Source organism: Pseudonaja textilis, chromosome 4 (assembly GCF_049901715.1).
Source record: "Pseudonaja textilis isolate UNSWEBS1 chromosome 4, rPseTex1.2, whole genome shotgun sequence".
Classification (NCBI taxonomy): Eukaryota; Metazoa; Chordata; class Lepidosauria; order Squamata; family Elapidae; genus Pseudonaja; species Pseudonaja textilis.
Genome location: NC_141993.1, coordinates 45,082,903 through 45,096,899, shown reverse-complemented (window position 1 = coordinate 45,096,899; position 13,997 = coordinate 45,082,903). Strand labels below are relative to the sequence as shown.

The window sequence follows — 13,997 nt, the reverse complement described above, 5'->3', positions numbered from 1 at the left end:
AATATTTATAGTATACGGACAAACAATGCTGACAAAAGAAATAACCAGTCTTTTTTATTAACATAAGTAAAATGAACTTGTTTTCATAATAAGAAAACTGATATTGTAAACTTTTGTGAGGCCCTATAATACAGTAAGTTTCGCTTATGCCTAAATCACCAACTAAAGAGCTTTTTACATGATCCCTAGGATGCAATATGTTTCTTATCATTATTTTGGAATTAGTTACTTGGAGTTTAACTACAAACATCTTATGAAAAAAAAGGACATTTGAAAGAGCTTTGGCATATTTTAAAGCAATGGTTGCGAACTGGTGGGCCATGGCCCACTGGTGGGCCGTGACAAAATTTTGGTGGACCGCAGAGAAATGTCATCTCCAGAGCACCCCCCACAAAGCAATTAATCTAGGCTGCGCAGGAACACAAGGCTGCACTACCCACATGGCCTGCGGAATCTTTCCCGCCCACTCACTCCTTACCCAGCAAACTTGCCTGCTAAATTGCTATTTTTCCTTTTTTTCCCGACCATCAGCAGTTCAGCATTGTGCCAGAAGATTTAGATTAGCTAGAAAGCAGGAAATGGTTGTATTTCTTACTTTCTACCTAGTCTTTAGATCTTCGGCTCTGCTTTTAAGCACAGCCGAACCTCCCTTAGGGCTGAAGGTTCTACTATTCAGTGCAGACTCACGGCAAGCAAATTTTATCTGACAGACTTAGGTAGCCAATGGCAGATAGATAGATCACTGAATGATTCTGTGAGCAACTCAGTCTGCCTGCCTGCTTTGCCTGATTTTGGGTAAAAGTTGCTTTTTTTATAAAAAATTCAATATATTAAGATTTATAATATTTACATACAAGCCATGTCCAGCCAGTCACATGACCACCAAGCCACACCCACAAATTAGGCCACACCAACAGAACCAGTTAGTGGTCCCTGGGATTTAAACTTGTGAGTTTGGTGGTCCCTGAGGTCCAAAATGTTGGCAACCTCTGTTTTAAAGGATTATATATTGAAATATTTCAAAGGTATCTTTTTAAAGTATAGGTAGTGATTGACTTATAATTGTAACTGAGTCCAACATTTGTCTTGCTAAATAAGATAGTTGTTAAATGAATTCTGCCCCATTTTTATGGCTTTTCTTGCCACAACTGTTAAGTGAATCTCTGGCGTTGTTAAGTTAGTAACACATTGTTAAGTGAATCTGGCTTCCCCATTGACTTTGCTTATCAGAAGGTTATCATGGTGATCACATGACCCTGTGACACTGCAACATCATAAATAGGAATCAGCTGAATTTTGATCAAGTGACCTTGGGGATATTGCAATGGTCATAAGTCACTTTTTTCAATGCTGTTATAATTTTGAATGGTCCCTAACTGAACTATTGTGAGTCAAGGATTATCTATATTGCAATGGTCTACATAATCACAGCTGAGGAAGAATGAGAGGAGAAGGAAGAAAAATTCGCTATAGAAAAAGCTCCTAAATGTTGAACTTTCCACTGCATTTAAGAAACTGTAATGCTGTAATTGTATTATGCACCCATTTTAGAGGGTTAAGGCATTTAAAAAGTCTGCAGACATAACAAATAACCATTGATTTATGCACTGAATTTATAGTGTTTTCTGTATAAATCCCACTGATTAAACCAATTTCAACTTTTCACTGACCCAAAACAATTTCTAAATGAAGATAAATCTGAAGCCTTATTGGTAATCAGCTGATTAAGTGTTAGTGCTCTATGAACCAAATTACTGGAGAGACTTTAAAAAAGAATCTAGACAAAATCTTCATTTACATATCTTTAAACACATATGGTAGTTTGGTATATTTGTGTGTTTTCTTCAGTATTCCTCCAAATACAGACAGCTTGTAAAGCAATTAGGATGTTTGCATTTTGAAAGGATTCAGATGAAACACTTGAAAACATCCCTCAAAATAAGACAAGCAGTATGGCAATTGCTTTAAAGTAGGGCTGCAAAGAATGAGCAAACTCAATGGGGATTTAAGAAAAGTAATATGCTCAGCATTTGAAATTATGTACAGATAGAAAATACACTGTAGAAAAAAATGGAGGCGCCTATTGAGGTCAACCATTTATATGGCTAAGTGATTTTGTTTCTGTTTGTAGTAAGAGACAAACAGTAAGCTAACATTCCTACTAAAGATTCCCTTGAACTGAATGACAGAATAGTTGTGAATGAACACGTGTGATTGAACATACCCATATTCAAAAGTGTGTGGTGATGATGAAAGTGAATATGTGTATTTCTCTACTGTCTTAGACCTACTGATTGTCAAACCTGTTAAGGAATAAATTCAGTGAAGGGAGTGTGGTAAAAACATACTCCTCTAGGTTGGAAGAAGTCACATACCTACCTTGAACTAAGCTGTTAGGAATCTGTCTACCAATTAGTTGGGTTGGCAATATATAAACCAACAATGTATGTTTGTAGCTTTAAGACAAAGTTACTGTATTGATTTGTACTATGTTCCGATTGGTTGATTGTATTGTGAATTGCCATAAGAGGGAGCTAGAGATCATGGCTTGCTTTCTCTGACATTCTGTATCTCTGACATTCTGTATTTCTGACATTCTGTCTCTCTGACATTCTGTTGCTATCTAAGATTTATGCTGTGCTTATACTTTGATATCTTTGTTTACTGTAAATGACAAAAGCAACCAGTAAGAAAACTTTGTAATTGGATATTCTTTTGACTGTTAAATGTATATGACCAGGACCATTTATTGGACTGTGCTATTTCTTAAAGTAAACTTTAACTCAATTAGTGTATCTGTGTGTGGCTGAATAATTACTCACAACTAATCTCATAAACATTTCCATATGCATATCCTTGTTACTCAAGGGTTATTCTGTACATATCATAACATATGCTATTAATGCTTCTGCAGAGGCCATCTTTCACTCCAGCTATTTTAAAGAAACATAGCCCAGTCTCCAAAATTTCCATTTTGGGAAAGATTTTAAAGAAAGTAGAGGACCTTTAGCCATAGTTAATTTACAATTAATTTGAATCCCAAGAAGATAGGCTCAAGATCCAGATGGATCTTGACAGACTAGAACACTGGGCCATATCTAATAAAATGAAATTCAATATAGAGAAAAGTAAAGTCCTACACTTAGGCAAGAAAAATCAAAAGTACACATATAGATTGGTTGAAACCAGGCTCAATAGCAGTAACTGTGAGAGGGATCTTGGTGTCTTAGTGGACAACCAACTAAATATGAGCCAGCAGTGTGCAGCAGCCACCAAAAAAGCTAATGCAATCCTAAGTTGTATTAACAGAGGGATACAGTCAAGATCAAGGCAAGTACTAATACCACTCTATAAAGCCTTAGTAAGACCACACCTAGAGTACTGCATCCAGTTTTGGTCTCCACATTATAAAAAAGATGTTGAGACTCTAGAAAAAGTACAGAGAAGAGCAACCAGGATGATTAGGGGACGGGAGGCTAAAACATATGAAGAATGGTTATAGGAACTGGGCTTGGCTAGTCTAGTAAAGAGAAGGACCAGGGGAGACATGATAGCCAATATTTGAGGGGTTGCCACAGGGAGGAAGGGATCAAGCTATTTTCTAAAGCTCCTGTAGGCCAGACAAGGAATAATGGATGGAAACTGAACAAGGAGAGATTTAACCTGGAAATAAGGAGAAACTTTCTGACAGTGAGAACAATCAACCAATGGAACAGCTTGCCCTCGAAAGTTGTGGGAGTGCCATCACTTGAGACTTTCAAGAAGAGATTGGACTGCCATTTGTCAGAAATGGTATAGGGTCTCCCGCTTGGGCAGGGGGTTGGACTAGATGACCTACAAGGTCCCTTCCAACTCTGATTATCTTTATCTGTATCTGAATCTCTTACAACCATATTGAGACCTGGATATTCTGTCAAGACAGAATCCGTTCTTCTAGAACAGGGGTGTCAAACTTACAGCCCATGGGCTGGATGCTGGCCACACCCACCTCTGGTTTAGTGAAGAGGAAAAGTCACAAAACATCACGTGACGACAATGTGACACTGCGAGTTTGAACTCCTGTTTTAGGGGATATTTTATATCAAGACACTTCCTGGTTTTAATAGATCAGTTGCTCAACCAATGCTATCCCTATCCCTAACCCTAATCCATCACTTATGGTTCTTTTCAAATTGCCTGAATAGACTGAGGGTTGAGAAATACCATTTTTTATTTTAAGTATATTTTAATTGACCAGAGCTATGATGGTGCAGTGGTTAGAATGCAGTACTTCAGGCTAATTCATTGCTCACTCCAGGAGTTCAATTCTGAGCAGCTCAAGGTTGGAACAGCTTTCCATCCTTCTGAGGTCGGTAAAAGTGAAGAGCGAATTATTTGGGGCAACACGCTGACTCTCTAAACTGTGCTTAGAGAGGGCTGTAAAACACTGTGAAGTGGTATATCCGTCTAAGTGCTATTGCTATTAATTGGGGGTTATATTTTTTCAAGTTAGTGAAGATAAATATTTTATTGGAGATTTTTTTGTTTTGGTTATATTTTTGTTGAATAAATTGCCTGGACTGTTTGTGATAGAACAGAATAAAACTTTGTGTTACTTAGTAGCTTTTGTGCATTGAATTTTGCTCAGAGAGCAAAATTAATCTTGGGCCAATCCTCTTTCCCATGGCAAAAATATATTTGGGTTCCTCATATCAGAGAACTATTATGTTTACATGCAACACTAAAAAACCTCTAACAGAACAGAGAATAAACTGTTAAAAAGAGAGCGACTGTGATCCATAAGCCATATGAGTTGCCTGGTCATTTTTGGAAACTGAACAAAGCATTCAGATTCTCCTCCCAGGTTTTGGACAAAATAAGGCCTGATGTCTTGATTTGTTTCTTTGTCCCTAAACCTTAAACTTTTTTCTTGGTGATTTCACTGTATCAACAAAAATGCTCACTGAGGGAAATTTATAAAAATTCAAAATGCAGCTCTCTGTCAAAATCATGTATTTATTTCTGTTTCAATATATGACCCAGGTGTGAATTGCTGAAAAGTAAGAATTTCTCTGGGTGTAAGTCTATTGTGAAATACAAAGAATGCACTTTGTGAAAGATAAATAGATCTCTGAACTTAAAAAAGATAATATATATGAGTTCAACTTCAAAGCTCTTGATTGATCTGATTGTCATATAGTTGCCTTGTATACTTTTGTCCTTGTGTATTTTTTTCCAAGCCAAGAACATAGCAAAGGGAAAATGGCCATGGAAACCTAAGGAATAAATAAACAAGAGTGAAAAAAACAAGGCTCACCATATACTGCAATCATCTTGGTGTCTTGCAGAATTGTATTTCCTGCAGAAACTTGTACTGTGATTATGTTCATACCTTCTGTAGAGAAAGTAAATGTGATACTCCCTTCTAGAGTAATTAATGGCTGCAAATACATAAAAAAGAAACAAGAAAAATAATTAATTTAGTAATTAAAAGCCAAGACAAACATGTTGATAAAAACAAACTGGGATTAAAGATATCCAAAGAATCATTAGGAAGATATTGTTTCAGATTTATTTTTCTTACATTTTTCAATTGTATGCAGAAGCATAAATCACGAAAGGTTCTGTAAACTATGAAACCTATCATCTAGAAAAGTCTCCTAGAACATATCTAGAAAACAGTGGATAAACTCATAAGATGCTAAAAGTTAGTGATAATAAACAAATGCTTGTCTTGAGTTTAAAAAGTTAACTCATGTATTCTTTTTCTGCATCCAGCCAATTCAAAATAAGAAATTTGTTAATATGGAGGGTGCACATTAGAACTTCCATTCTATTTCTTTATTGTTAGTAAAGCCCCTAAAAATGGCTCATTAAAGGTAGGCCCCTCTAACCTTTCAGTTTGGGCTAAAAACATCTAGATCAGTGGTGCTAGAGCAGTGAAGTTTCCCTGAATTAGAGTGGTGTCATATATTTAATTGTTACCTTCACAGAGAATTCTTGGTACTAAGAATTGTGTTGTGTCATATTGGTAAATAAATAAGTAACAGTTTGTATCTATTATATCTATTATCTTCCAATGTCATCTAGTGTGTGAATAAATTACCATTGAAGGCAATCATGTTATTTTCTAGAATAATGGTAGAACGTTATAGAAAAAGTACAGCATTGTTCCATGTAAGTCTTGTGGAAGAAAATAGTCACCTCTTATACATGTAGTTTTCAAGTTATGACTAATCATTTAATGACCATTCAGAAAGGATATTTTACAAGAGGCAAAGCACTTCCAACTATTATAAAATGTCATGCTACCCACCCCCATGGTCACATTACTGCATAGGTGCTTGACAAATCCGCTCATATTTACAACTCATTGCAGTGTCCACATGTGGTCATGTGACTGCAATTTGTGATAGATAGATAGATAGATAGATAGATAGATAGATAGATAGATCTAGATCTATCTATCTATCTATCTATCTATCTATCTATCTATCTATCTATCTATCTATCTCTATCTATGCCAATTTCCAGTAGTATTTCATGATTCCCAAGAAAAGTGCACATCCAAGAAAATGTATTTGGACTTAGGACTGCAGGATTCACTTAACAACCACAATAAAAACAGTACATGGGTGTCATGACTTATAACTCTCATGGCTTACGACTGAAATTCTGCTCTGAATTGCAGTGATAAGCCACAGACTATCTGTAGTTCAAGTATTGATAGAAATAGTGGTAAAATATTGTTTTTAAAAGCCTGTTTTTTTTCCCCCCAGTAAAGTCTATATTCTCAAAAGAACAAACCTATATTTCCTTTCATTTATTTGATTGATTTAGGCTATCTATCTGAAGTGTCTGGACAGTGTATAAAAATGCCAACTGCGTAATGATTTAAAACATGTAACATGTTTTAAAACTGATATTCTTGCTAATCTAAAAAGCAGATGAGCTCAGGCAGGCAGGACAACTTAAAGTTTCCTTTTCTCTCTTTCTCTTTCAAGTCTTTCAAAATTATATGAAATATAAATCCTTCCTTACAATTTGGTGCATTCAGTGATTGAAAATATCCTGAATGCTGGATTTTTTCTTATATTTAATGTCAGATGTATTTAATATTTTTTCTTTTTGTTAGTTTTGGATGTTTATTAATCTGTTTTACTTTCTTTTCTTTTCTGTTTTGAATATTTTTAATGGTAAAAGAATAAATAAATGTTTTTATAAAAAAACAGAATACCCTGAATTCAGAATTTTACCCTGAATATTATGTCAAATAAACTTATTATGCTTACATAAAGTTGAATAATTTTTAAGTATCCAGAGGTTTGTATATCATTGAGTTGTCTTCATCAAGAATCTATTTTAGGACAGTTTAAAACAAACTTTGTTGAATGAAAATGGAACTAAGCAGAAAACAATACTGCCTGGTTTAATTATGTAACAGGACCCTGCTACCTCCATGAAGTGCAAGTCCATCATTGTTGTTTGTATTTCACATTGTTGTTGTTTCTACCATTCAGTAAACAATAAATGTTTAACTTCATGTGAACTCAATGGAACACCCTTAATATAACTTCTGTAGTGGTTAAAGTCCATTCTCTAATTATTTTTAAATGTAGCACGTTAGGAAAAAAAAATCAGTGATAGGTAGCAAATTAAATATTGTCCATTGGCTATGCATCATGTAGCTGAGTGATTAATGATGCAAATGTTATTACTTTAATGCAGTGTTTCCCAGCCTTGATACTTCCAGGTATATCTGTTCAACTCTGAGAATTCTTGTTAATGGTCGTGTTGGCTGTAGAGTTCTGGAATTTGAAGTCTACCCATTGGGAAATTGCTATGGATCATAAATAGTGGTTTAATGTAGCAGACATTGATTTGAGGCATCTACAAATATTCCATTAATGCAGGGATGTCAAACTTGATTTCATTGAGGGCCACATAAGGGTTGTGTTTGAAGTCGGGGAGGGGGGGTAAGGTGGGTGTGCCCAGCTCAATGTCAGGAGCACCTGTGGTGGCCCAAATGTTCTGCCAGCTAAAAGAGGCTCCCGAGATCTGTTTTCAGCTGCGACAACTTCCTGTAACCTCTGTCAGTGAAAATGGAACTCAGGAGAGCTGTCTGAGGCCCTGCAGGCCAGATCTAAGCACTCTGAGGGCCTGATCCAGCCCCTGGGCCTTGAGTTTGACATACCTGCATCAATGAAACAGTATAAACAATGGTGTCCAGGGTAGGAGGGTTTTTTTTTTAAAGTAAAGATAGTAACTATGTACATTCAATCAAAAGTACATCCCTTTCTGGGTGATAAATACAAGCCTGAGTATAAAAATAATAGAAAATGGTATACTTTCAAACCCCACAATAACAGACATACGTATAAACGAACTTGAAACTGAACAATTATATTATTTTTAAGATACATTTTGTATAATGAGAAAAAACCAAAATATTTTGTATTAAGCAAGTTAATTAAAAAAGCTGATTTGTGTCATAAAAGTGCTGAGAATTTTTATCTGTAATTTTCAGGGCCCTGTAATCTGTTTCTTTAGTTAATTCTCCCCCATTCATAATGTGGCCATAACATTAATTAGCTATTGACTTTACTGCATGAAATACAGACCTCAGTGTTGTTTCCAAACCACCAAATATATGTTAAGGTTCCAACTTGACTGGGCCACAATATTGCTGTGGCATTAACTTCTTTGTTCTTTGTTGTTACAAATGGAAGTGACAAATGGACATGCTCTAAAGGACCTAGATATTAGAAAGGAAGAAATAAGAAAAAAAAACATGTTCATAAAATCATTGTCAGATTTTAAATTTTATGTTCTGCAGTTTAGGTAGGACTGTAGACTACTTCATTTGCAAACTAATTTCAGCATTGTTGTAACCTGCATATGATTAAACCAGTCTCACTACCAGTTGTGCATTCACCCAGAAGTAGAAGGGAAGGGAAAGGAAGGGGAGGTAAAAGGAGAAGATGGACGCTGTCTAAATTCTACAAAAATCCTAGATTATGATTCCCAGAAGAATACCTATATCATTTCAGAAAAAAGGAGAATCTTTTCTATTTGAAATATAGATGTTACATGCTCCCACTATAGAAGGAATTAGAATAATCAAAAATTGTTTCAAAGACCTGCAAATCCTTGCTACCAAGTACTATTTCAGAGAAATATTGCTGGATTATGTATATACTATTGATAGAAATAGTATGACTTAATATGTTTCATGACATTTATTAATGCATCATCTTTAAATTCAAATAAAACAACGTATAATTTGTTTGAAAACTTCCAAAGTTTGAAATAAATTTCCAGAGAAGGGTTGGAATCCCATAGAATAATGTGTATACATGTATAGGAATGATATGTCACAAATTGAACGAAAGTGTTCTGTTTCTTAGCTGTCAATGTGCATAAAAGCATCATACAGGTTCTGGGAGAGGGAAGGAGCTGGCGCCGAGATGATACGGCTTGCAATCGAGCTCTACGATTGCAGCCGATATCTTCGCCCCTGGCTGGTCCAAATGGACCTAAACCGTCCCGTAGGGACGGTTATCATGAGGGGCATACCCTGTGGATCCCAGGGACACCGCAAAGTCCCTGGATGACCCAGGAGAAGTCCCTTTTGCTGGTGGCGAAGAGGCAGCCCCCAAGCTGCTGAAGTCGGGGCAGCTCCGGAAAGGAAGAGGCTGAAAGAGAAAGTGTGTCGGCTGGGTGAGAAACTGTTTTTTTTTTTTTTTTTAATATTTTGAGGCTTGAAAGGACACTTTGATTGCTAGAAGAAATCTGTGTGATTTTTGACAAAACTGAATAAGCGGCGTTTTTTTAAGGGAGACGTCAAAGCGAGGCTTTATTTTTATTTTTTTTGCTACCGGACTTTATTGTTACTTAGTAGATAACCGGACTGGTTTCTATATATATATAGAAAGTATCTAGGCAAGCGTTTCGATGAAGTCTCATTCATCATCTTCAGGCTTCTGTCTTCGGCTCTGTGCTTCTCAGAGTGATGTGAGATTGCAGCTGCTTCTTCCTTTTAACTGCTAGTGGGGTATGACTTGATTGGGTGGGGCTTGGCTGTGTTCTGATTGGGTGGGGGTGTGTTCTCATTGGTAGGGGTTTGGCTGTATTCTGATTGGTTGGGGGTTGGCCATGTTCTGATTGGCTGGAGGCAAATTGATTGCAGAACACGCAGCTGCAATCTCACATCACTCTGAGAAGCACAGAGCCGAAGACAGAAGCCTGAAGATGATGAATGAGACTTCATCGAAACGTTGCCTAGATACTTGAATCTTACGTGGGAGAAAACCCGAACAACCAAAGATCCATATATATATATATATATATATATATATATATATATATATATATATATATATATATTTCTCCCTTTGGATTTTTAACTTTTTTTTAGGCTAGAGGCTCCCTTTGGTTATTTCTCTTTTTGTATATATATATGTATATATTTCTTGTTCTTTTTTTTTTAACTTCAATTACACTTTTGTGAGAGGAGGGGGGAAAGTGAGAACTAAGAAACTTGTAACACTGCCAACTAGAGGCTTGCAATTTTACTTGAAGTGGAGAGAACTGTGAAAGACTCCTTCTCAAGGACATTCTAATTTGATAAGATAGAGGGAAGAGCGCAGTAGAATATTATTACAGGTGTTCTTCTGGATTTCTATCAACAATTAAATATCTATGGCTTGGCTTTGAAGCCTGTGGGAAAGGGAAGTGAGTCATAACAAGAGCCTTGGACAATTAAACAGAGTACAGTGTGTTGTTTCTTTTTCTTTAATCCTTTTTTTAGTTTCGCTACCCCCCCCTCCACTAGCATTATTGTAAATTTTTATTTTAGCAATGTCTTTATTTTTACTTTTTATTTTCAAGGGGAAGCCTTAGAATTTTTTATCTTCATTTTTATTTTTATCTTTTTTTCTGTTTTCATTGGGATTTTTGCTTTTTCTATCTATGCTCTTGGATCATTTTGGTCTCCTTTTTTCTTTTTTTAAATTGAGATTTTCTAGCTGGATTAAGGTGTGAAGAACCTGAAGAAATCTTTTTCTTTTGCTTTGTTCTTTTTTTTATTATGATTATTACTGGGTTTTCTTATTATTATTATTTTTATTTTTTATTGTGGACTACTTTATAATTGGATTAGGGTCAGGAAGAACCTGAAGAATTTTTTCTTTTTTCTTCTTTTTTTTCTTTTTTTTTCTCTCCTTCACTACTGGGCTTTTTACTGCTGGACTTTTCCACTCTGGATTATAATTGGCTACGTTTTTAATTGGATTAAAATTTGAAAGAATCTGAAGATTATGAACCATTTAAAATGAGCAGGAAACTCATACCTCCGGGTGCTTCTACATCTACTTCTGCCTCCTCACCATCTGGAGGACAACGTTCAATGCAGGTAATGTTAAAGCAAGATAAAGAGCAAGAAAAAGTAACTTTACAGATGATTATGCAAGGAATTCAAGACCTTAAGATAAAAATAGACATCATTGAACAAAGAACAGGGAAGACTGAAGAAAAAGTGGAAAATATCCAACAGATGATGGTGAAGTACGAGGTGAGACTTCAAAAAGTTGAAGAAGAGGGTAAACAAAGAGAGGAGAAGATTGGAAATATTCATACTAGATTAATAGTGGTTGAACAAGAAAAAAGTGGGATGCTGAAGTGGGAGATGGAGAGGTCAGAATTCTATCTCAGATTTCAAAATATAGAGGAAGAAAAAGGGCAAGACTTGGCTGCGGTAATGATAGAAATCTTGGCTGATGCTTTGGAAATAACAGAGGAAAAGATGATGGATGGAGTAGATGAGATATACCGAGTTTCCACAAGATATGAGATGAGAAATAACCAACCCAGAGAAGTTCACATTAGATTTACTAAAAAATCCATCAAGACACAAATTTTACAAGTGGCAAGAGAGAAGATGTTGAAATATAAAGGTAAAGAAATCTTGGTCCTAAAACAAATACCTAGAAGAGTGAGAGAGACGAGAGGAGAATATCGATTTCTGACCAAAGTGTTATTGAAAAAGGAGGTGAATTACAGATGGCTGATCCCAGAAGGACTGATGTTTATATGGCAAGAACAGAGATATAGAATTGATTCAATTGAGAAAGCAGAACTCTTCTACGCAGAATTTTTTGGAAGGAGAGAGAAAGAGGCAGAAAAAGAGGTCTCATTAACTGAATCCCAAGAGGAACAAATGGAGATTGAAAAAGAAGAAGGCGTAATAGGTGGACAGGTGGCTATCAAAGACCAACGTGAACCAAGATGTATGAGACCTGCCAAACCTAAATATAAAATATCATCATGGAAGAGAAAAAATTGGTTACAATGAACATAAACGGACTGAACTCAGCTGCTAAGAGAAGGAAGATTTTTCATAAATTAGGGAAATTAAAGTTTGATATAATTTGCTTACAAAAAGTACATATTAAAAAACAACATGAACAATTGTTAGTACAGCCAAAACTAGGGAAATTATTTACTTCTTTGACTCAATTTAAGAAAAGAGGAGTGGTTTTATATATTAAAGAGGCCATCCCCGCAAAATTGATTCACGCTGATGAAGATGGAAGAATATTAATGGTGGAAATGATGGATAATACTATAAAAGTACTTTTGACTGCAATTTACGCTCCGAATGATAAACAAGAAAAATTCTATAAAAAATTACATATGAAAATAACTGGACTGGACTATGCTAATATAATTATGATGGGAGACTTTAATGGAATTGTGGACAATAAACTGGACTATATAGCAACAACAGCAAAGCACAACAGAAAGACACTTCCTAAATCCTTTTTTAAAATGACAGATGAACTAATTTTAAAAGATATATGGAGAGAAAGAAATGCTAAAACCAAACAATATACTTTTTATTCAAATAGACATTTATCATGGTCCAGATTAGATATGATCTAGATTTCAACAGAACTAATATCTAGTATTCAAGAAATAAACATTAAAGCAAGTACTTGGGCAGATCACAACCCATTGACAATTAAATGGAAGGGACAAAAAAAAAGATCGAGATGGACATTAAATAATACTATTTTAAAGGAGAAGGACTTTATACAATGGTTCGAGAAAGAACTGGCCTTTTTCTTTAAAGAAAATAGAAAAGAAGATACTTCAGCGCAGAATGTTTGGGACACAATGAAGGCATATGTGAGAGGTTTGATGATAGACTACATAAGAAAAAAGAATATTAGGAAAAGGCAAGCCATTAAAGTCCTGGAAGACGAACACAAAAGACTACAGAAAATGCCACAGAAAAAAGACATCAAATTGAAACTGGATATAACTAAACATAAAATGGATTTAATAGAGAAAGAAGAACTGGCACAGAAGATTAGGAATGCTAAACAGAACTACTTCGAAGATGCAAATAAGCCAGGTAGATGGCTAGCATATAAGCTGAGAAAGGAGAAAGACTCGAGGAAAATATCGCAGTTAATAGATGATCAAGGTCAAGTTTGTTATGGCAATAAAGAGAAAAAGGAAATTATTCGAGACTTTTATGGACAACTATACAAGAAAGAGAATATTGATGAGGAAAAAGTTAAACAGTACTTGCAGAATGCAAACTTACCTAAAATATCTAAAGAGACTGAAGAAATGTTAGAAAGTAATATAACAATGATGGAACTAAGCCAAGCACTTAAGAAACAAAATAATGGGACCAGGTCCAGGTGGACTGCCTGCAGAATTCTACAAAATATTACAAGAATCATTGAGCATTCCACTTTTAGATGTTATGAATGAAGCTATTTCAAAGAAGATGATACCTAAAACATGGTCAGAGCCTTATATTACACTTATTCCAAAAGAGGAGGCTGACCCACTGCAAATTAAGAATTATAGACCGATTTCTTTATTAAATGTAGACTATAAAATTTTTGCTTCGATATTAGCAGAAAGGCTTAAAAAATATTTGAATAATTTTATTCATCCAGATCAAAATGGATTCCTGCCAAAGAGACAAATTAGAGACAATA

The 13,997-nt window shown here is 35.3% G+C and overlaps 1 protein-coding gene across 5 annotated transcripts in view; it reads right to left on the bottom strand.

The window, feature by feature from the left end:
• Positions 1-13,997, bottom strand: part of SORCS1 (sortilin related VPS10 domain containing receptor 1) — a 452,701-nt gene that overhangs the window by 19,176 nt on the left and 419,528 nt on the right. For all 5 annotated transcript variants that reach the window (XM_087932772.1, XM_087932776.1, XM_087932771.1 and 2 more), the window contains exons 20-21: positions 8,601-8,734; positions 5,297-5,420 (exon numbers count right to left, since the gene is read on the bottom strand). In XM_087932772.1, the coding sequence (XP_087788898.1) occupies positions 5,297-5,420; positions 8,601-8,734 (258 nt within the window). The remainder of the gene's footprint in view (positions 1-5,296; positions 5,421-8,600; positions 8,735-13,997) is intronic.